This window comes from Mytilus galloprovincialis, chromosome 3 (assembly GCF_965363235.1).
Source record: "Mytilus galloprovincialis chromosome 3, xbMytGall1.hap1.1, whole genome shotgun sequence".
NCBI classification, from domain to species: Eukaryota; Metazoa; Mollusca; class Bivalvia; order Mytilida; family Mytilidae; genus Mytilus; species Mytilus galloprovincialis.
This window is the reverse complement of record NC_134840.1, coordinates 72,195,125-72,220,577: the sequence shown is the minus strand read 5'-3', so window position 1 is coordinate 72,220,577 and position 25,453 is coordinate 72,195,125. Positions and strand designations below refer to the sequence as shown.

Sequence of the window (25,453 nt, the reverse complement as noted above, 5' to 3'; positions counted from 1 at the left end):
ACATTAATGTGCTTTTAAAGTATAATTTACCTAGTAAACAAAGTATCGGAAAACAGGAAGTGTATGTTATTGTCAAAGTGGTGATTTAATAAATCATACTATTTAGTTGAAAATATTTGATTTTATCAAACATATTGTAAATTTAAAGAATCTGCAAACAGAAGGTAGGTGGGTGATATATTCTGAAGAGCAGTAACAGTTCACCGGTACCGTTGCTGACCAAGAATGCAGTTCAGCAATACCTATTGCAAACCTACTGAAAATCTGCATAAAAATGATACATATGTTCTGCTGTGTAATTTCTTAGCAATTCCTGTGAGAATTGATATATTTCTAACCAATTTTCATCTGATATACATATAAATCTGTTTATTAAACATTAATTATATTTAAGAATACAATTGCACATTGTTTAACACAAATTTAACTAAATATAGATAATGATTTATTTATATACAAACCTTTAAGAGAATGATTTTGGCTTTTTGATGTACATATTAATCTATTAATTCCATCAACTGTATGACTTTTTGATTCTGTTTCTTTGGCCTTCTTCAACCTCATTACTGAAAAAAATAAATAGAATTAATTAAGGAATGACTGTAGTATTTTTTCTGTCTATGAAGAAATAACATAAAAAATTTGGTGCAAACTGAATAACGCGTGTAGCGGGTTATTTAACAGTGTGCACCACATTTTTTATGTTATTTCGAATAGACAGAAAAAATATTAGTCATTTCTTATAATTTAATTCTAAATTCCATTTTAAACCATAGAAAACCATGAAAAAACATTGATGATGTCACGGTCACATGACTTAATTATGTCTATGGGCTCATAACAAAATAACGTCAGCCAATCAGAAGACGCATTAAATCCAAAATTAAATTATTGTTAAATACCCTGATAAAATAATACTTTTTAATCTCAAAAGCCCATTCCTTTTTAAGTTAAAAGTTTCTATCTCTTCAACCCCAGTATTTCCTTATTACCTTCATAAATTATATAAAAGGTATTGCTATATTTTCATATGCCAAACATTTTGTGTCAAAATATCACTGTAATAGGTCCCAACAAAATAACATTATATTATAAATGCTGACTACTTTTGAATGGCAGAAACATGACTCATGGTGCTAGTAGGCTACAACTATTTTTTTTTAAACCCCCAGAGTTTTATATGAATTTTAAAATATTTAAAGACCATGCAATTCTCTTCTATGAATAATTAACCTTTAAACCAGCTCATTGTTGTGTTTATGAATATAACTAGAGGCTCTGAAGAGCCTGTATAGCTCACCTGACTCTACCTTGGTTTTTGAAATCATATAAAATAAACAGCTGCGCCATGAGCGCATGATACACCCGACGTCTTGTGTGGAAGTTTTATGCAATAATCATAGATAGTTTCTGAGAAAGTTTAAAGCAATAACCATATATTGTTTTTGAGACAAGGCGGGACATGTGAAACCCCCCAGCCTGTTTTTTTTTTTTTTTTAAACTAAAATATCATTAAAATAAAATTTTGAATCAAAACCAAAAAGAGTACAGATCTTTAATTTAATATAACAAGGAAGTGTGTAAAGTTTTAAGCAATAATCATAAATTATTTTTGAGATACAACTTGACATGAAAAAAAAACCCACCCCTTTTTTTTCAAAATACTCAATAACTCAAAAATGAAATTTTGAATCATCACCAAAAAGTATACAGATATTAAGATTAATATAACTAAGAAGTGTTTAAAGTTTTAAGCCAAAATCAAGAATCGTTTTTGAGATACGGTGCGACATGTGAAAAAACACACTCCTGTTTTAGTTACAAAGTGCCGTAACTCAAAAAGTTTTAATCTTATTTTCACCAAAAAGTATACAGATCATTTGACCATCATAGGAAACAACTATATTAAGTTTCATGAAATTTGGATAAGTCATTCTCAAGTTACGGTGCGACGTGTTTACGCCAGCCAGACAGACGGACAGACACTGGACATTTGTATACCATAATATGTCCCGTCACAATTTTGAAGGGTGTATAAAAAGATAAAATTTTGCTACAAAGTTACAAAACTTGGTCAGCATCTCATAAGAAACATTCATGCTATGTTGGGTTTCATTCCATTCAGTGGTTCTCTTAAAGAAGACTTTTGTATGCATTTCCCATAGGGTCCTATGTTAAACTAAGTCCCCCCCCACTGATGGCCATCTTGGATGTTTGATCGGCTACAAAGTAACAACACTTGGTCAGCATCTCATTAGAAACATTCATACTATGTTTTGTTTCATTCCATTCAGTGGTTCACTAAAAGAAGTCATTTGTATGTATTTCCTATAGGGTCCTATGTTAAACTAAGTCCCCTGCTGGCGGCCATCTTTGATGATGGATTGGCTACAAAGTAACAACACTTGGTAAGCACCTCATAAGGAATATCTATGCCATGTTTGGTTTCATTCCATTTAGTGGTTCTCTAAAAGAAGTCATTTGTATGCATTTTCCATAGGGTCCTATGTTAAACTAAGACCCCCGCTGGCAGCAATCTTGGATTATGGATCGGCTTCAAAGTAACAACACTTGGTCGGTACCTCATAAGGAACATTCATGCCATGTTTGGTTTATTCCATTCAACAGTTCTCTAAAAGAAGTCATTTGTATGCATTTCCCATAGGGTCCTATGTTAAACTAAGTCCCCTGCTGGCGGCCATCTTGGATGATGGATCGGCTACAAAGTAACAACACTGGGTCAGCACCTCATAAGGAACATTCATGCCATGTTTGATTTCATTCTATTCAGTGGTTTCTAGTAGAAGTTCGAAAATGTTAACGACGACAACGATGGAGACAGACGAAGATGGACGACGGACTCCAAGTGATGAGAAAAGCTCACCTGGCCTTTTTTGCCAGGCAAGCTAAAAAGAAATTACCCTATAACTAATTCATTGGAGCAAAGAAGGCAATACTACTGTTATGCTGTTTATAATGAATTGTCTGACAAAACATGAATAGCTATACCACAAAGATGTCCAAAGACTAGGACAACATCACATGAGCCTAAGGAAGAAGATAGTGATTCCTGTATGTCAATTTTGACTAAATTGAGGTCCATGTAGGTTAACAATTGCTTTAAAGACACAGTGGTAACTTACTTTTTTGTTTCTTTTCCTTCATGACAGATAACATAGTGAATGTCGATGACTGTAGATCAGACATAGGGATACCAGGTTGAGCTAATCGTTGTACATGTATATATTTAAACGTTGTTTTTAGAGTGATTTTATTACTGTCCTTTTTACTGGCTGATGTTTCAGCTTTCACAGGAGTAGTCCAGTATTCTATCTGTAACTCTAGTAATTCTCCAGCAACAGGAATGGGTGTCGATGAACTAAAACATAAGTGACATTTTTCTATATAAAAAAAAAATATTAAACATTGAGGAAATCACAAATATAATAATTATGATGAAAATTATATTCATCTTTTTTTTTTCTTTTTAAAAATATTAAAGGAAACAGCTGCCTACAAATAATCTTGTTAACTGTATATTCAAAAAGGCAAAAATAAGGACATACATCTTTGTTGCTATCAATTGGTATGGTCTGTGAAAACATTGCTGGTTTGTGGGATTTCAAATTCATGGTTGTATGAATAAACCTTTCAGACTTGGTAAAAATGTGTAATTGAGCAGGTACAAAATTTTATGGTTGGAGGGAACGACTGATTCCACAAAAAAAGATTTTATATTTACTTATTCTTTCACAGCACAAGCATTTTTTTGTAGAAGTCACATATTTCCTGTTGAACTGTAAGCTTAATAGACAAATACATCTTCATGTTAATAGATAATACATGTTGCTAATCCAAACATACTGTTTAAGCAGTTTTTTACGTTTCAATTCTAGTTGAAAAAGATAGAAGAAATACTTACCTTTGATTGGCTGTAGCCATAACACCAACATTGGGAGAACTTGGTGGTGTATTTGTATCTTTCTGTTTTTCGAATGTATTATTAGATGGTGGAGAACTAGATAACATTGCTGGTGAACTTACAACAGTACTAACGTCATCAAAATCCACTGAAACAGAAAACAATATCAATTTTGACAATTTCAAAAATTTATTTAATAAATGAAATTAAAAAAAAATCAAATCAGATTATATATATATATATATATCAAATTATAGTCTGAAAAAATTGCAACATGCAGTGATTTAAAAACTTAATACAGCTTTTTAATCAGAAAATCAATATGCTAAATATAAAACAATTGATACACTTCAATGTCCATACCTACAATATTATCAGACTTTCTACTTCAATTTTATGAAAAGTAAGGACAAATTTTAGGGAAATATTTCATAAGTAATCAAAGAATTTTTTTTTGTTTTATTATTCTCCTTTAAATAAGGGGGGAATAAATTTTACCATTTTTCATATAAAATGATAGAAAGATTTTTACAATGCAATGAAATGTTACAGTCACAGATATTAACGGAGAATTCTCATCAAATAAATTCCACACAAATGATTCAACTCTTACAATGTAACTTGAAGAAAATGGAATTATCATTGTAAGTCATCCTTTCAGCCTTCTTTTCTTCACAAGTTTAACTTTCTTGGTTTACCTGACCTTATCATTTAAGGGTTTACCAAATAAATGCTAACTGTATGTGTTCATGATTACAGTCAACAGTTTTTGGAAAATGTTTTATTATTATTTGCAAGAACTGAATACTACCGTAACATTTCAAGTAATATAATTTTGATAGGAGAAATGTGATACACGTTAACAAATACAACATCTTATAAAAAGTAGGAACTTTTGACAGGGAACTGGATAAAAACAATAGGACAAAAATCAGAAAAAAGTAAAGAAAGTTGAAAGACTATAAGACTGTCAAAAGTGATACTGGCTTTGAGTGACCCAAAGAAGAATAACTCGTCTCGGGCCAATATTGAAACAACAGTAAGTATGTTTGAGGGTAAAACAAAACAATTCCTGCAAGGAAACCAGTTGTATTTGTCTTTTTACACAACTGTTACCTAAAGTTCAACACTCTATATAATACAACAATCAGAATATTGCCACACCTTTGAGAGTAAATATCTATTAAAAACATGATTGACAGGTTGGTAAACTTTGGTTAGCAGCAAAAATGTTTTGTATTAAATCTTACACAGGAATAGGTATAAAAACAAACATATAGTGGAGATGAGCTATTTATGATGAAAGTTAGTCATAAAAGCATGCAAGGTTTTTATACATGTGATAAACCTGGAGAATCGTAAATTTCACCTTAAAGTTTTGCTTTCTCACCCTGAACTTTCCTTAATTTTATAAATTTTCAATAAGACAGTAAAATGAAACCAGTGATTGACAATTTTCCGACGCTAAAAACTAACTATTTTTTTTTCAATAATGTATTTCCTAGACCTTCTTTCAGTACTAAGAAAATGAAATGGATGAAATGAATTTTAACTGTGTTATCCACAAAGTTAGAAAAACATGGAAAATATTTTTTGGCAAAGTCAGCAGGAAAACGGGTAAATGCAAAATAAGGTTGGCTTACAATTCTCTTAAAATCTGGAGATTTATACCTCCAGGCTGTAGGTTCACATGTATGAGTTATGAATATATATATATGGTAAGTAATTTATACATTAGACTTCTACAAATCACAAAACTATAAATAACAAAAGGAAAACAATCATTAAAATAAGCAAAAATAAAACTTAAGTAGTTGACATATAGCAAGGAGAAGATAGGTGCAGGTCTTACATGCACTTTCCGCATGGTACAAATCTGTAAAAGCAAAAAAATAAATACTGAAACTAATCATGCTAACTAAGATACAATTTTTTCATAGACAACATTTGTTGCTTAGCACAGGTATAACATGAAATTGCACACCTCAGTGTTACAAATCTTGAAACTTTTATAACTTTTCATACTCATAACAGGTTTTCCATGGTTGGTATTTTGTTGCAAAGACAAATTTTGACAAGTTGGCAATGGAAACCGAATATCTTAGAAAACAATACACATAAAAAAAGTCAATAAGATTTCCTATTCTCTGGAATAAAGATAATCTCATTTTTTTTTAAAAAGATGGTGCATAACTTCTCTTTCCATAGAAAAGTCTGAACAAGTCTTTTTTTTGTTTTTTTTTATCACCTGTGAGAGCTGGGAGACTCATATTGGAGGATATATGGAGATAAGATAAATGTGCTTCTTTTTTACACACTAATAAACCTGTTTTTGTCCAATAAAAATTCCACATATTTAAATAATGTGATCAAAATTAAAACGTGCACCCTTTCATTTCCTGTACAACTTCGTAAGCAGTGTCAATGAGTTGCAGAGTAGCAAAATTATGATGATAAACATCTCATAATACAATGGTTAGTGAGTCCCTTGGAGTCAACTACCTATGCAAAAAACAAGAAAAAATATATTTCTAGCTTAAAACTACTTAATCTGTATATACAAAAGCTGTAACCGTTACATGCTACTATATATAAATAATTGAAACTGTATCTATGTAAATGCTAAGAACAGATTGTTAATACTCTAAATATTGCAGAAGTATTATGCACTAAAAGGACCAAAGACATAAAATTAAATTATTTTTAATATCAACCACCCTGCTGATTTACCTTCTCAAACCATAGAATCCTATATATTGAAAACTAGTTAAGACTTTTTTTGTTCAAAAACACCACTTTAAGCTACCTTGACTGTATGAACGGGGTAAGTTTTTAATTATACAGTCAACTTTCAGCTACCTTGGCCAAATAATTGGGTCACATTTTTATAAATCCAGTAACTTTTAGCTACTTTGGATATATATGGATATGTCAGAGGCAATTTTTTATTAATCCAGCTACATATGCCTTTGCCTCTTTTAGTTGGCTATCATACCACAAATCCTTACTTTCAAACTGGTGTCAAGTCTAGTGCTTTAGTTATGTTAATCCCTTCACCAGTATATATATTAACTCATGTAAATTGTTACAATGTCTGAATCCAGTTAGATTATAACTATTCCAGGGGAAAATGTATGGGTATGTTGGACTCCACATGATATTTTTTCTGTTGGTAAGAGGAGTTGAAGCAAACACAATTTATGTTAAAAATTAAAATAAAAACAAGAATGTGTCCCCAGTACATGGATATAAAAACAAGAATGTGTCCCCAGTACATGGATGCCCCACTCCCACTATCATTTCCTATGTTCAGTGGACCATGAAATCGGGGTCAAAACTTTAATTTGGCATTGAAATTAAAAAGATCATATCATAAGGTACATGTATAAGTTTCAGGTTGATTGGACTTCAACTTCATCAAAAACTACCTCTACCAAACTTTAACCTGAAGCGGGACAGACGAACGAAGAAACGGACGGACGGACGAACGGATTGACGGACGCACAGACCAGAAAACATTAATGCCCCTCTACTATCGTAGGTGGGGCATAATTATGGTATTAAATAAAAGTTCAACCCCCAAACCACCTACATTTTTTCATTTAAAAGCAAGAAAGTCAGTCCTTATTACTATTGGTCATTGTGATATTTCTATGAAAGTATCAGTACAATATTTTTAAAACAGCATGAATAACAAATTTGTAATGGACTTTCTTGTTGCTATAAAGTGAAAGGACTCATTACGCAGTTTTTTCTATCGGATATTTTCATTTTTTTTTAAAAACATACTCCATATTGGCTTAAGTATTTCGATTTCAGCAAGGCATGGAACTGTTAACTTAAAAAGATATGAGCCTATTTAATTTTTTTTTAAGGAAAATTTCAAATCAGATGTTATATTGCATACCGGTAGAAGATGGTAGAAGAACTTCAAACTTCCCCAGCTGAGATGATTAAAAAATAATTTACTGCAAATTCTATGAAATAAAAGATGGAGATCTATTGCATAGCCTACTTAAAACAACCACCAAAAAATTATCCCAAAAAAAATAAAAACTAACAGTTTCTACACTATCTATCTCAATTACAGAACAATCAAATAAGAAAGACTCCTTTCCTGTAATTAGTTCTGAACAAAGGTAAAAGTGATGAAAAAAGTTTTATTAAGTAAAGCCTTCCAGTGTAACATGCATTGACAGTATTCAGACCAATTCACAAGGTGATTAAAACGCAGATCCGGTGCCCAAACTTTGTTTAAAAGGTTATGAAAATCATCCGTCCTACTTTCTGTTTGAAAGAATTTTCTGAATTCTCTGGTTTTGTCATATGAATACACACCTTCAAAAATTTGAAAGCTGAAATTTCATTGGCTTATGGCATAATTACCAAAACAGAAAGTTAAATGGAGTGTTGTCAAATCCTTGTAAGCAAAGCTTGGACACAGAATCCTTATTCTTTTAATTAGACTGACCAAATCTCAAATATATAAATATATTATCATGCAAAATTTTATTCAAATATTCAAATATTCTACATTAATGTTCCAAACCATACAAGTTCTATTAAAAATAATACATATATATTCTCTTATCATTCTATTCAAATAATTTTTTAAGTCTATTGCATGAATACTAGTACATGTATATCTAAACATCTCTATATTGAACCTAATTGAAGATTGAAGAAGTTTTATGTCATGTTACTTTAGGTATAAAATACAAATTTGAGTTAACTTAGACAGTATAAATCTGACTACTTATATAATACAACTATCTACTGTAGAATAATTAATAAAGTAATCTAATATTTACAGAAAAACTTTATAGCATACAATAACTATCTTTTATTTTTATCTAAAAAAAAAAACCTATAAAATTAAATATTTTTGTCACTTAAATCATGCTGAAACCGATCTGTCTATAAACATAGTAATTATATTTCTCCAATTTTTGGACTCTTTTCCCATTTCTTGACTGATGTGAGAAAAATATTTCTCCTCACTAGTGAAAAATCTGTTCTCTGCAAATGATTGGGCGGATTTTAATTCTGACGTTAAATTTTTCTTGGTTTCTTCTGAATTTTTCCATTGTGACGTCATGATAAAAGGTAACCATGCCTAATGACGACACATAAAAAGTACACAACTTTCTTCAAATCTTTGAAACAGAATGATAAAAATCATTAGAGAAACAGATTCCACCCCTATAACTCGTGTATTATAATATTTCTCCACTCTCCACAGTTAAATTTTAATTATTTAAAAAGATCGGCAAGCCTCGCACTTTAAATATTAAAATTTAACAGTATAGGGTGGAGAAATATTTTAACACACTTGTTGCAGTTGTGGAACCTATATATAATATAGTGCACATCTACAACCATGTAAAATAAGCGATATACATGATTGAAATGCATTAAACATATCGTTTGGAACATTAATATTTTCAGCTACCATAAAAACCATGCTAAAATATGCATGCATGCATGAAAATAAGATCAAAATTATAAATTTTGGTATGGATCAAAGTACATTTTTGGCAAAAAAAATCAAATAAAACGGTCCAACTTGGCAATGGAGTGGTTCTGGAAGAGATTGTCTTGGTGCAGATGGACATGAGTCTATTCATTACTATGAGAAATTTAGTTAGATTTGCATATATCTAGGCATGAAATTTTTACCCAATACACGGGCCAGCTCTAGGACCCCTGGCACAGTAGCAACACAGCAGGCCTCTAAAAATTATATAAATGTCCAACAGTATGTAATATGTATATATAACAAACACAAAGTAATTTATAACATACGTTAACATTTTCTTAAATATAGTAAAAACATTATATTTCATTCGACCAAAAACCATACTTGAGCAAACCATTTTTCAATAAAAACTTTATCTAGGGCTATTTACACTATTGTTAAATTCAATATTGATCAGGTAAAACAGATAAATCCAGTTTACTTTACCGGGACTTACTTGATTTCTACTGGTACCTAAACATTTTAAATAAAAGAAAAATGTGTCCACTGGACACAGATTCCCCCTGCTTGTGTGTATACAGCAAATTTTCAATCATAAAATTAAAATGAACAAAAATCAGAAACATCAAAAGTAAGCAACCCAAATTCAAGCTTATCAGTAATTTATGGTAATAAGCATTGGGAATAAGTTTTATAACATTTGATCGAGGCAAACCAAAGTTTTAGTGTGGAAGCGGTAAATTCAGCATATTTTCATTTATAAAGGGGCATAGCTCTAGTAAGGTGAAAAATTTTCAACAAATAAAAAAGCTAAAAAAGTTATGTTAAGACAGGCCAAGCAACTGATAAATTTGATATCAAAACTAAGCATTTAATATCTATATGAGAATGCAGCAAAATGCCGATATTATTCTGGCAAAGGGCAACACAGCACTTAATTCAGAGAAAATGATAAAAATCTTAAATATTTTATTTTAATACAAATGTATAAATCAAGCCACCTGTCAGTTGTTTTTTTTGTTTTAATGCATGCTTTCAGATATAAGCTTAATGAAGCAAGCACTATGACATGCGCAACAATCCTTCTAGCTGCACAATTGTTAGTCTTTTTCATATCCTTAAATCTTATAAATGTATTGGAAGATGTGGTATGATGTGGTATGAGTGCCAATGAGATAACTCTCCATCCAAGTCACAACCTATTTTTACAAGTGACACATAGGTTTAATTAAGCATTCAGATATCATCCATATTAGTATTATAGATCAACAATAGCAGATAAATCATCCTTTTTAAGAAATGAAAAATAATTTAAGAAATGTTCCTACCATTTATCTGAACAGCACCTAACATAAATACATGTTCATCATTTAAAATAAACCTATCTGTCTGGCACAATTTACTGTATGTACCAATAATTTGCAGTGATTTTTTTCCTTCGAATCCTGAAACTATTGTGAGTTAAACACTTATATAATCTCTTGTTCTCTAAACATCGTAGGAATGTTATCCTCTGGAAAAAGTGTGTAAATGATTCAAAATGGAAGATATCAATCAATTATATTTCAATCTTTAAAGTAATGTATGTACTGTTTTCTGACTGTTTTCCGACTACATTTTATTTATCAAGGATTTTTTTTAGCTTTTTAAAATTGTCACTGCTTCATAGTCTGAAATTTCAATTTATAGTCCAGAAAGTTTCAAACAAAGAGCTGCTTTAAAAATTAGTATATTCACATTCATCTCGGGTACAGGAATTTCAAGGATTTCAAAGGAAGAAGTTAAAAGGAAATTTAAGAATTTAACATTATTCAGTTTTCTGTTGCTTTTAGGGGCAGATATAACATGATAACATAGAAAAAGTTCTGTTAACCTCAAACTATAAACTTTTCCAAAATAATTAAAAAAAAATAATCCCAGAAAATAGCACTGTCTCATAAAAGTAAAAGAAACTCTTGAGATTAGATATAATCTGTATACCAACCTGATGCATTCGCTGAGTCTGGATTTCCTATCTTTACTTCCTACAAAAGTATATAGACAAATCTAATGATCAGACATTAAAATTACTGAACAGGGAAAAACTAGATTTACAAATATTTAGTAAAAATTATCTTACATAAATGTACTAACTTCATCTATGTAGTTCAAATTATTACCAAGCTCCAGTTACTGTTAGGCTGCACTTAAAAAACCTGTTTTAAACTTTAAAATATTTCTAAAACATATCAGTTAATATAGTAAACCATAATAAATCCTATCTATGATGGGTATATAAAAATCTAGTCAATAAATTCAAAATACCAACTTTTGATACATTCAGTCTCCATTGTTATAACAGTTGTTGTAAACAGATTCATATTAAATGTCCACAATAGTTATACTTCATTTTAGTTCAACAAATGGACACTTATTTTTTTATACATTTAAAGGATATTTTAAAGATTTAAACTACTTACACTAAAGAATGGGATAAAGGTTTGGCAAGACTCATCTTCACCACTGAAAATATAATAAATTCAGTGTTTTTAGAAGAAAAAAATATATTCCAGTACATATTCCACTTAGACATTTAAAGTAGTATAAATACAAGACTGCATGTTAAGTTTACCTGTTTTTGGTATGTTTTGTGTTGCTTAATATTTGGTGTTCTATGTTGTTTTAAATTCTGTTCTTTGTCTTTAGGTGATTTTTGTTTTTGTCAAGGGCATTGTCAGTTTGTTTTGACTTATGAGTTTAAATGCCTTTTTGGTATCTTTCGCCACTATTTTACCAGTTTTTTTCTGTTAAATCAATTTGTTCTACTTATATTTCTTAGGGCCTCTTCAATACAAAAAAAAAAAACAACAGAAAGGAATGAACTCATTAATTTTAAACCAAGAATTATAAAGACTGTTTTCCAGAGAAATGTAACAATGTCTATGTTTACCTAGTAGTAAGTAAAATAAAATGAATTTAAGTTACTACTTACCTTTTACCTTTACACATCACCATAGCCTCTGCTATTGGTATTTGTAATAATGTACTGGCACTACTCAAATACTTTGATACTCTGTTTATAATTTCTTGTGAATCTAAAAATAAATCAGAAATTATATTACAAATGACTTCTCTACTTGTTTTTCAATTAACTTTTGACACAAGAGATAAGTGTAGCATGCTTGTTATTCTGATAGCATTGTGCAGATGTTGAAAACTGGCAACACTATCTATGCACTTAGAAACATGAAAGATTGCCACTTTCGTCACTGGCATTATACAAATTTGACTTGCTTATGGTTTTTGAGAACCCTACCTTGATCATTAATTTAATTCAAAAACTCCTGTATAATTGCATTGACCATTACAAAACTTTCATAGGATTTATCTCTGAATATGAATGAAATGGAGAATGTGCCCCTGCTTGCATATAACCTTATAAAGGAATATAACTTAATCCATACCTAGTTTTATTGATTCTGCTTTCTCAAATGTATCTTTCCATGATTGATCAAGAAATAAAGCTGAATAAGTTGCATCTAAAGTTCCCAAGTTTTTACCAATACAACTGTTACCTGCAATAAGAATAAAATAGGATTATTGCAAGAATATTGGTCACCATATATTAAGCCAACAACAACAATCAATCTGGAGTAGAAATAAAGATGTAATAACTACCATGTGTAATTTAATCTTCTTTTAAAGATGATATTCTTTTACTGAAAATTGAGAAATTATTGTGAGGTTTTTATTAATGCGAATAATGCGACTGAGTGATTATCGCAATAAAAAGTACTCACATTCCTAAATCTGATACATATATCTGTATGTAGATTTTCCTGACATCGCAATAAGTAATCTCACATTTTTGTCAACTTTTCAAAATAGCAATAATAAATGTACACAATAAATCAGAATTTATAGTTTATTCTATTGAAAGTCAAAATTAACAAAATTATGAGAACATCTTGTTTATCTTCCCAATATATCACCATTTTGAAGTGCTATTGTATGTCAACTTATGAACACTTTCATCACCTCGAAATTTCTAAAACAAGTAAACTAAAGCCTAAGCAAAGACGCATCATCTTTTTTCTACCATTGCAGTCTCAATCATTATTCCAGTTATGACATGTTATAAAGAACTTTAGAACAAAAGTCACATAATTTTAGGAATATGTACTTACCAAACGGTATGACTAGAAATCTAACATATCCTTGCCAGTCTGGCGGCTTAGCTGAGAACTGTTCTACATATGGCCTTAATACAGAGTTAATATAACCATCTGCCCCAGCTATTGCAATCTTTACTGGGCTTGGTTTCTTTGGATTTGTATTGCAACTATGAAAGGAAAATTCTCCAAATCAGTACAACAATGCATTCACAGTAATTTCTTAAAAATTTGTATACAACCTGTTCTTGAATGGTTCCTTCTTAAATATACAAATGCAGACATCCAAATTCCAGAATAAGCTATCAAAACATAAGTTACTGATTGCCTGTGATAAAATAAGAAATTACTTCCTTCTATAAAGTTCAAGATTTCTGAATTTTCTTCAGACTTTGGCAAATTCATTAAACTAATTATAAAGAGTTTTTCTCAGGACCATATCACTTACAATTTCTGTATTTTATGCACCAGATTACTAACAGCAGCTTTTACATCAGCATTTCCACAAGTACATATCACTTTAAACTGTTTCTCTTGCAACTTCTGCAGGAAAAACTGAAATAGAAGAATACAATCTGATTACATCTTCCTTTACTCTCATGTTCAAACATAGCAATAATTGATTAACAACAAGTCATTACCTTGAACTGTAAATTACAAAAGGGTATAGAACAAAAAATCTAAAACAAACATATTAGTCCTTAAAGAAAATATGCCCTTTAACAAACCGCATCAGTTTTCATAAATGCAATATGTAATGATCAGGATTTAAACTATAACTTTTAAAGTACCTGTAGCCCTTTTCACAAAAAATCTTAAGATAAATCTTAAGATTTAATCTTACGAGTATCGTAAGAGAAATCTTAAGTCATTTTCACAAAGGCGGTCGTAAGATTATTTTTTATCTTAAGAGTATTCTTAAGTTTTTATCTTAAGTAAAAACTTACGACTAATCGTAAGATAAACAATTGCATAGCAACCTTGTTTCACTTTCGTTTCACATGCGCAATGACGACTTCCGATTATCACTTATAGTCACCCCTTTGCCAATATTCTCAAATTACAATACAATGTTGTCAAAACCTACGAAAAAGAAAACAATATATATAATATATATTAAACGCTGCATCAATATGTAGTACACCACCGGCAAATTCCGATGTACGATTAAATATGTAATGAGTGGGTGAACCGGAAAACAATATTATAAATGTGTTAGCTTGTTACTGCGGCAAGTAAAAGGTGGTATAACGAAAAAGGTTCATGAACAAACAAGACGTGCAAATGCAAAAAAGCTATGGTACCGTGTGGAAGTAAATGTCATTTTAAGCATACATGCAAGAATACAATTAGCGATGAAAACTAAGATCAGCTGACTGTGGCATCTATATGTAATGTTTATGTAGCCTGTGAATTGTAAAATTAATACATTTTTTATATGTACCCATCATTTTTAAGATACAGTTTATTGTATTATTTAAATGTTTTTATAGCATATTTGAAAAAAAATACATATATTGTCGAAATACTCATATGGTCCGGGCCGTTAATAACCAAACGAGTAAGATACTCATATGGTCTGACCATACGCGGACGGTCTGACCATACGGGTGTGGTCGGACCATATGAGTATATGCATATGGTCATGATCATACGCGTACGGTCCAAATACTCATATGGTCCAAAATATATAAAATGAAGAAGTGACAGTGGATAATTATATGAGAGAAATTATATAAAAATAAAAGAGAAGCGTAATACATTATTACAGAAATCAAGTATATGATAAAGAAGGTAATTTGTTGATCAATAGAACATTATTTAACCTTTTTATGAGGTTATCTCTCACATAGTAATAGGATGAACATTTTAAAAGAATGCGTAGTTCATCTTCAATGTCTCCATTGTTGCAGCAAAGACATACCCTTCTCTGCTTTGGTATTTTTATATATCGCCCTCTTTCAATAGATAAAGTATGAGCACTTAACCTTAATCTACATAATGTTGATCTATCACATTTGGATTTGCATTGATCAACATACGAGGGTCTTCTACTAGGTTTATATAGTATATTAAAAAAGTTTAATTTGTTTAGTTTGATTTATGTCAGTCACTTGCTTCTGGAAGGTATATCGTTGATTCTCTCTTGAATGGTTTTAAATACATTTTAATATCAATAGGATTTAGAGTTATTTTTTGCAGTTGCTTTATACATTTTTAGGGCAAGTGAATTATGAATTTCAGTCTGCAAAAGTGATGCAGATGCAAAAGAAACAAGTGGTGTGTTTAGTTCATGTCTGCAGCTAGACTTGACAGAAAATTTCAAAAAAATCAAGGCACTGGTTTTGTAACGCTCGTCAAGCAGTTTGAAGTTGTTGGGTGTTACTATTTTAGTCTTCCTATCAAAGAAAAAAGTACTACATGTAGTATCAATATTAATGTTTATGCTTTTCTTTTTAAATATTTAAAAAATACACATTTGAAGAGACTACTTATTCTAAAAGTAAAGAATATCAATTTAGATAATTTTTTAAAGAAGACATTTTGGTATAGATGTTTCTAATTTTTTTTAATTCTTAATGTCTATACTTCTATTAAAATCTTAATTAAGACCGGCAAAATAGCAAAACTCTATGTAAATCACTATTTTGCAGGAGCCGGCAAAATAGCGCCAAGGAGGCTGTTTTGCCGGAGCCGGCAAAATAGCCCCTAAGAGGCCTAGGTTCCGGCCAAATGGCCACTGCCTATTCAGAACATAACTGTCGCAGAAATTACGCCCTGCAACTTGCGAGATTTTTCAAAGATTTTGTCAACTTACGATATATTTGCTTGGACGGATTGAACATCTGTATGACTGTATGTGATTAACAATGTGTACACGGGATATTGAAAGTAGTGTACTCAGCACTGGAAATTGCGAAAGCTAACGTGAATGGAAACATTGATTTAAACGGATAAATCATATATATATACCTGCGCCGTGAATGATCATGTATCACGATGGGACACTGGACAAAATCCATATACTTTAAAAAAAAAAAAAAAAAAAAAAAAAAAATGTGTTGATTTTGCGTGAATTTTGATAAAACAACTATACATACTAAAAAAAAAATTGAGAATGGAAATAGGGAATGTGTGAAAGAGACAACAACTCAACCATATAACAGACAACAGCAAAAGGTCACCAATAGGCCTTAAATGCATGCAGTTTAATGAAAGCCATCATTGCTTAAAAACAAGCACCTGAGATCACCCGTGGGTTTTTTTTTGGGGGGGGGGGGGGGCGGGGGGAGAGGGGTGTTGCTTATGATTAGTTTTAAAGTTTTTTTTATGTTGGGGTAAGTGGAGACCTGTGATTTTTGTTAATACTCGTTACAGTATTATTGTTTTGATTTCGACCTTTGAGCTTAATTGACCGGTTTGCATCTTTGCCTTTTTTTTTAATATGTTCCTATGATGAAACAGTATATATATATCGTTCTATAATAATATTTATTGAAAAAAAGAAACTTTAGTCAGTGGAAGCTTTGTTAAATTTTAGATGATTTATTATAGGTTTTCTATCTGTTTTTTTTTTACTGTTGTCGATTATTATTGTAATTTTCACTCGTCACCAACATGTCTGACCCTATTTTTGACAAATTATTCTGCAGCTCTACTGAAGCAAGGACATGGGACATAAATATATAATGTACCTTGTATTAGTTGTATATGGAAATTAATGTAAGATATGCAGAAAACCAAGTGTTTTCATGAAACCCATTATGTCTTTTAATTGTAAACAAACATTTAAGAAGCAATGTATTACCTTTAAAACATGACTGAAACAGTAACATTGTATTAAATTTGTAATAACAAATTATATGTCCGGCTTTGAAAGCATCTACTACATTTCTAAGTCGGAAAAGCATGCACTGTTGTTCTAATTAATAAAACCCGAACATGAAATCATTTGTATGCAGATGTGCAGTTGAAGTGGATTGAATATTAAAGTTAGGTTGAAAACAGGTCATCGTACAATTCCCCCTTTATCCGAGTACCCTCATATCTCATTCCAAATGTGACCATTTCTGAAACTGTGTGCACAATAATCAAACTGACAAATTTTAGGCTTTGGAAAATATGTTTATTGATCTTAAACATTCTTAATATATATACAACCTTGGGTCATGCTTGTGTGTAAGTGTTTGGGATTGGCGTAACATAATTTGCAATGTTTCACTTCATAGCGGACGGGATAGAGAGCACCAAATTTGCACATTTAAAAGTTTGATTAGTGTTGTTATACTTCTTGAATATAAGGAGGGATTGCCTTTGATTTGTTGGGAGTTCTTTTAAAGGCATCTCTGAGCGTGTCTGTTAAATCCAAATAGACTGCTTTGGGAAACGATACCGTGCAATTGAATGGCCATTATTTAACAAATCAAGGTCGTCGGTCAGGTCTCGAAAAACGTGATCTCTTCTTAAAGCTCTTCTGTTTATAATTTTAAAAAGAAATATAGCAGCCATTTTAATTTCCTATATTTCTCTTAAGATTTCTCTTAAGTGTAAAATATATACTTAAGAGTGGGTAATAGCACTCTTAAAGTTACGATAGTTTTTACTCTTAAGATTTACTTAAGATTTTTTGTGAAAAACCTAAAAATCTTAAGATTACTCTTAAGAGTAAAATATATCTTAAGATTTTTTGTGAAAAGGGCTACAGTACCTTGAATCCTTGTTAAGAGGAAACTCACTAGAAGTATTTATTCTTAGATGCATGATTTTTTTTATTCGTTGTGATTGGCTTTGAACAAGCTATCAGTAACTGGAAGTACTCTCAGGTCTGTACTTGGTATCTTTTTGTTGTTGGGATGATCAGTACTGGGTCACATCCAGTCTTTGTTTTTGATTGATATATTTCTATTTGTATACATCTGATAAGTCTAGCCTTTTTCAACTGATTTTTATAGTTTTATCTTATGTTGTACTGTAACACCAATGTCCTAGGTTATGGGAAGGTTGGGACCCTGCCACATTCTGTATGTATGTGTCTGTCCCAATTCAGGAGCCTGTAATTCAGTGGTTGTCATTTATTGCTGTTTTACATATTTATTTTTCGTTTCTTTTTTTGTGCATTAATTAGGTTTGTTAGTTTTCTCGTTGAATTGTTTTACATTTGTGATATCTGGGCCTTTTATAGCTGACTATGCAGTGTGGGCTTTGCTAATTGTAGAAGAACATACGGTGACCTATAGCTGTTTTAAAATTTCTGTCATTGGGTCTCTTGTGGAGAGTTGTCTTGTTTGCAATCATACCACATCTTCTTTTTTATATCTAATGTAACTGAATCTCATTAATTCAGTAAAGTTTACTATAGAAAGCAGATTAGAGTTACCAACTAACCTGCCCCTGCCAATCAGCAGTATTGACTAGAATTATATTGTCTGGTAGCTGATCATCTGAACCTGCTAACACTGCACTTAATTGATCCAATAATGCTTTTCTTGGCTACAAAACATAATTTTTACAAATGTTTCGATTAAATCATTACAATGAAAGTACAAACACATTTCAGAGACATTAAAATTTTCAAGAAAAGAAACACTTTGCTGCTTTAAATGATATATATCTAAAAGTGCCACAACAAAAGGTTACTTCCCTTTTTTTCAAAATTTAATACATAAAATAAAATATATTGACACTTGCAATAATGTTAAAAATACTTCATAAATCACCAAATTTTGTCTAGACAAATGATATATCAGACAAAGAAAGACTTGCTATTTTTCTTATTGGTTATATAAACAATCTATGACATTTGAAGTAAATCCACAACTTTGCCTGAATCTTAAAAACAGAAGATTAAAGTTTTGTTCACTTTACTTTTGGGTAAGTGTACTTTTTCATTTGAAATGGAATTACAGTTGAAAATTTTACAAATGTAACAGAAAAGGTTAGAATTCACTATTGTAAATGAGTGCCTGTGACTTTAATTGAAGTACTGTTAAGTGACAAAAACTTAGGTGGTGATACTCCTACACAATCTTGGACAGATGTGCAGAACAACGTCAACAAGTCACATAACCTTTGACTTCTATGAATATAAGGTATGTAATGCCTAGATGTCTTCAAATTGCTGAACAAAAACTATCACTTTGATCTGATCTGCTACTGTCAATAGGACAGGAATGTATAATTTATAATAAATACAAAATTCCATATAACATACAGTTTCCCTTGGAATGTAGGTACTAAGATCATGTTAGGTTAATAATATAATTAATACAAGCAAAAGAAAGAAATTACTAGTGAAAAAACTTCATCCTTATATAAAGGATCAAGACATTACATGGTTTTGTATAATCTCTATTTCAGAAACTATATAAAAAGTTGCTAATACGCTACAATCAAAGTGCTGTCATACTAATACTTGCAAATCTAACATGTAGTGAAAATTAAATGTGAAATAGTGAAACTTATTTAAAAAAAAAATCTGGCATTAAGTGTTGACTTTCCATGTAATTATTGCATCCCTTTTGTGGAAAATATTTCGGATTTTGATTTGAATGTTATGTTTATCAACAATGAAAAAAGCCTGATCTGTAAGCAGTGACTAAAAATATTATAGATAATTCTATCAAAAACATCTCCAAAGCTACAGAAGCATGTTTAATTCAATACAAATCACTCTGACTAAATAAATAGGCATCATTCTTGCAATTTTTATTACTTTAAAATAGTGCAGTTGGGCTTTTAGTGAAGTCCTACAAATGTTATAATGTTCTACAAATGATAAACTATTAGTAATCTAAATCTGTTACAGACAAATAAATCTGCTTAACTATGACAGATAGACTTTTTCTCTAAACTGAAGCTCGAAAAAACACTCAGTAAGATAATGTTTTGTTTTTAAATAAAGGGCAAATAATAAAGTACCAGGGGAAGATAAGCACACATTCCAATCTTGCATGTTGTTTTGGCAACATTGCTTATAATAAAAACATATAAATTCAAAGAAAAATTAATTTATGTCATCATATCTATTACATGAATTATAAATCATTTGCAATGGAAAAGGAACAGGCTGCATATTTAAGCATGTGAGATATATTCTATGGAATATAAAGCCCTTAAAAGCTGATGGTACCTGAATGAAAAGTCAAAGAACCATTTGTTAACAATAGATGGGGAGATTCTTCACAGACCATGCTTATCATTATCTTAGCACACATATAACTAACTGCTGAATTTATAAGCTTTATTAAAATCTATGTTTAAACAGTTTGGCAGAGCTAGGAACAACTACAGCTCTAGTTTTGAAGATAGACTAAGCCGAGGAGCAATCTTTTAATTGTTCAATTAAAAGCAAGGCAGTAAAAGCAATTTCTGCAATCGGACAATCAAGAAATTCATATTAATTTTCTATCTTTATTTTGATATACATTAGCTTAATTGTTAATTTAGCATATATATATAACAAAATATTTGATTAATAAAATTAAAAGCATACAAGAAATATAAACCTACCGATGTTGCAATATACATGTACTATAAAATGTAATAAAAGTCTTAAATAATTTATAGGGAAAAGCTAACTTCATTTCCAATGGTAAATACATCGCTAACTGTTGGTAAATCTTATAAATATAAAATGTCTGATTTCTGCAGCCAGGAATTTCTATTTCACTATGCTCTACAGCTACTTGGTGACACAAGATTATGTTTCATACATTATCATCAATAGGTAAAAACATTTTTTTTTTTAAACTATTAAATATTATTATCTTTTAAACTGTTATCTTTTTTGACACAAAATTGCAATAACTGGTTATGAGTGGTTGTTAATATATACCAATATATATTCTATACAATTAAGTAAATAGTGTGGAAAAAATAAGGGCATTCTGTTAATTTGTCCCTCTCTCAAGCCAATAACAATAAACTGTCTTTTTGACGAAGAGATTTTTTGAGACAAGGTATACATAAGTGGTAGTATTTTGAATTTCTATGCACTAGCAAGGCCCCATGATTTACCGGTAAGTCACTCCTATTATATTTAGATATGATAACTGTAAAACAACTAATATTCCTGTATGATAAGTGTAGAAAAAATAGCTTGAAAATAAAATGTTGCCAATATATATGTAAACACTATAATCATTCTTTAATTTTAAAACTACTTCAAGTTAAGGAAGTTTGCTACTCAATTTTCAAAATAAATAGCTTTTTAAAGTGCTTGTTTTCAAGATATTAGCAATTGAAATTTTGGCGGGAAAAAGTTCTCTTTTTATTTTTCATAGCTTTATCATTGACAAGTTAAAGTTCTCAAAAACTATTAAAAAATAAATAAGATTTTATAAGACATTTACAAATGGCATATAATATACATGCAAAAGATTTATAAAAAGGAAAAATGGGGGTCACTTGGCAAAAATTTTTAAGGCATTCAAATGAATAAAACCAGAGGATTCTGAAAATCTGACAAATATTCCAAAACATGACAAGCGAATTTGAAATTCATGAAATTAAATCACTGCAAAGAGGACAAGAAAGGACTTAAAGCAAAATAAAGTATCAGCAAAGATAATTTGGTTTAAAGTAAAAATAAATTGTTCAAAACAATAACATTTAATTTTTAGTGCATGGTTTCCATACTTTTTAAGTACATCATATATTTTTTAAGATCTGATTCCCCAATTTTTATTGATTGTATCTTTTAAAGCATGAATACTACTAGTACTAGATACAGTTCGATAAGGTAAAAATAATAACAAATTTTTTAGAAATCTGAAATACCACCAAATTATGAATACTTTGCCTTCAAGAAGACAATGCAGAAACTTTTAATATAAAAGATTAACACTTTGTCAGTAACCAGTCAACACATGCTCTTATTCATATATTTTCATTCCAGTCTCATTCATAAATATTCAGTTATTCAAATATATACATTTCAACATGCTTAGATTATTGAATATTCATACTTCCATGCTTGTTACTATTATTGATGATAATGTAAAAGAAGAGAGAGTATTTAAAATATTATAGCACCACACCAAACCATTACACACCACGGTCTGGCTGACTACACCCGTACTATGCCGTCTAGGGAAACTGTCATGATTTATCTTTTTCTCTCTGTACGATCGACTGCGTTTGTGATTAAATTCTTGTTTAATGAAAAGTCGGTTCCTGTCAGGTGTATTAGGTTCACTTACAGACTGTTCTATATCCTGTTCCTATATAACCAAATATTAGGTGTAATAAAAATGTTACAACTGTGCAGAAATAAAATACAAGAAAACATGCAAATTAAATTAGTCTTAGAATTCAAAAGAGGAATAATTGTTTATACTTTTGCAAGTTGTTCTTAAACTTATATATTAAACAAGAGTGCACATGCTGAAATGTCTCGCCTTCTAAACTAATCATTGATATTATGTTGATAGTCCTAAGTATAAAGCTAAGCTTTATTACAACTGTCACATAAACTTAACATTAACCAAGATAACTAAACAAAGACCAATGAACCTTGAAAATGAGGTCAAGGTCAGATGAACCAAGCCAGACAGACATGTACAGCTAACAATGCTTCTATACAACATATTATATAGTTGACCCATTACTTATAGTTTAAGAAAAATAGACCAAAACGCAAAAACTTAACACTGTGCAATGAACCGTGGAAATGAGGTCATGGTCAAATAAAACCTGCGCGACTGACATGAAGATCATAAAATATTTCCATACACCAAATATAGTTGACCTATGGAAAATAGTATTGATGAAAAGACCAAATCTCAAAAACTTAACTTTGACCACTGAACCATGAAATTGAGGTCAAAGTCACATGACACTGCCCGCTAGACATGTACACCTTACAATCATTCCATACAACAAATATAGTAGACCTATTGCATATAGTATGAGAAAAACAGACCAAAACACAAAAATGTAACTATAACCACTGAACCATGAAAATGAGGTCAAAGTCACATGACATCTGCCGGCTAGACATGTACACCTTACAATCATTCCATACAACAAATATAGTAGACCTATTGCATATAGAATGAGAAATACAGACCAAAACACAAAAATTTAACTATAACCACTGAACCATGAAAATGAGGTCAAGGTCAGATGACACCTGCCAGTTGGACATGTACACCTTACAGTCCTTCCATACACCGAATATACTAGCCCTATTGCTTATAGTATCTGAGATATGGACTTGACCACCAAAACTTAACCTTGTTCACTGATCCATGAAATGAGGTCGAGGTCAAGTAAAAACTGTCTGACAGACATGAGGACCTTGCAAGGTACGCACATATCAAATATAGTTATCCTATTTCTTATAACAAGAGAGAATTCAACATTACAAAAAATTTGAACTTTTTTTTCAAGTGGTCACTGAACCATGAAAATGAGGTCAAGGACATTGGACATGTGACTGACGGAAACTTCGTAACATGAAGCATCTATATACAAAGTATGAAGCATCCAGGTCTTCCACCTTCTAAAATATAAAGCTTTTAAGAAGTGAGCTAACGCCGCCGCCGCCACCGGATCACTATCCCTATGTCGAGCTTTCTGCAACAAAAGTTGCAGGCTCGACAAAAAAGTGCAAAAGAAAACAAAAAGCAACATTTATTGTCAGCCAAAAAAAAGAGTCGACTTTAACAATTTGGGCATGAACTCCTGGTCACCATTGCATTATTTGATCGTGATAAAAGCTCTAAACATGATTTTATGAAATACTACATAAAAAAAATTTTGTTCCCCATTTTGATTTTTTTCCAAGGGAGACATGATAAGCTAATCACAATCTCATGATTATTCATGTTATTAGGCATTGCAAAGGTTCTAAATTTTTTACTTGTTTAGAACTCCTCTGGAAGTCCTATGTAAAATGAATTTTCATCTTACACAGCTTATGAAGAAAAGCATGGATGATTGACAAAACTAAAGGAGGTAGTATGCTCATGGACATTACACTTATTGTAACAGATTATACAGTGTTGTCATTCTTGTAATGAAATTACCAAATCATCTATCTTTTATTTTTTACAAGGAATCGGATAAATATCCATCTTAGTTGCAGAGCATAACTATATTTCAAAATTAAATCATTTCATCCTCAGACAAATATTCAAACTACCAATTCATTTTAATTTAAGTTGTTTTCACATTGAAAACAAGAGGCTCTCAAGAGCCTGAATCGCTCACCTTAATTCTTTTGGTTAAATCTCTCATCAATGATTATTTTGGCTTTTCAATTTATTTAAATGTTTTTTGGATCGTCCTATTTTCTTCAAAAGCCAAAAAAAATAATCATTTTCTCCTATGTTCTATTTTAGCCATAGGAGCTATGTTTCTTGACATACAAGGAAATAAAATATAAAATTTATACTAGATACTCTGAAACTCATTTAGCCTAAGTTTGGCTGAAATTGATACAGCAGTTTCAAAGGAGAAGATTTTTTAAAGTAAGTCAACATGATGAACAAATTGTGAAAAAAGTCTTTAAAGGGCAATAACTCCTTAAGGGGTCAATTGACAATTTTGGTCAAATTGACTTAATTGAAGATCTTACTTTGCTGAACATTATTGCTGTTTACAGTTTATTTCTATCTATAATTATATTCAAGATAATAAACAAAAACAGCAAAATTTCCTTAAAATTATCAATTCAGGGGCAGCAACCCAACAACAGGTTGTCTGATTCATCTGAAAATTTCAGGGCAGATAGAAATTGACCTGATAAACAATATTACCCAACGTCAGATTTGCTCTAAATGCTTTGGTTTTTGAGTTATAAGCCAAAAACTGCATTTGACCCCTATGTTCTATTTTTAGCAATGGCGACCATGTTTGTTGATAGATCATAACTTCGGATACAATTTACAAACTAGA

At 30.8% G+C, this 25,453-nt stretch overlaps 1 protein-coding gene across 10 annotated transcripts in view; it reads right to left on the bottom strand.

Annotated features, from left to right (window-relative positions):
• The window catches only part of LOC143068856 (phosphofurin acidic cluster sorting protein 2-like), a 56,108-nt gene that overhangs the window by 5,867 nt on the left and 24,788 nt on the right, over positions 1 to 25,453 (bottom strand). Inside the window, exons 11-24 of one of the 10 annotated variants that reach the window (XM_076243196.1) lie at positions 22,606 to 22,773; positions 18,938 to 19,042; positions 14,001 to 14,107; positions 13,568 to 13,722; positions 12,845 to 12,955; positions 12,373 to 12,475; positions 11,861 to 11,903; positions 11,386 to 11,425; positions 10,730 to 10,747; positions 9,602 to 9,655; positions 5,775 to 5,798; positions 3,923 to 4,070; positions 3,144 to 3,379; positions 462 to 566 (exon numbers count right to left, since the gene is read on the bottom strand). In XM_076243196.1, coding sequence (XP_076099311.1) covers positions 462 to 566; positions 3,144 to 3,379; positions 3,923 to 4,070; positions 5,775 to 5,798; positions 9,602 to 9,655; positions 10,730 to 10,747; positions 11,386 to 11,425; positions 11,861 to 11,903; positions 12,373 to 12,475; positions 12,845 to 12,955; positions 13,568 to 13,722; positions 14,001 to 14,107; positions 18,938 to 19,042; positions 22,606 to 22,773 — 1,417 coding nt within the window. Of the gene's footprint in view, positions 1 to 461; positions 567 to 3,143; positions 3,380 to 3,922; positions 4,071 to 5,774; positions 5,799 to 9,601; positions 9,656 to 10,729; positions 10,748 to 11,385; positions 11,426 to 11,860; positions 11,904 to 12,372; positions 12,476 to 12,844; positions 12,956 to 13,567; positions 13,723 to 14,000; positions 14,108 to 18,937; positions 19,043 to 21,061; positions 21,083 to 22,605; positions 22,774 to 25,453 lie in introns of all 10 variants that reach the window. The other 9 variants (XM_076243205.1, XM_076243198.1, XM_076243200.1 and 6 more) reach the window with 9 other exon arrangements.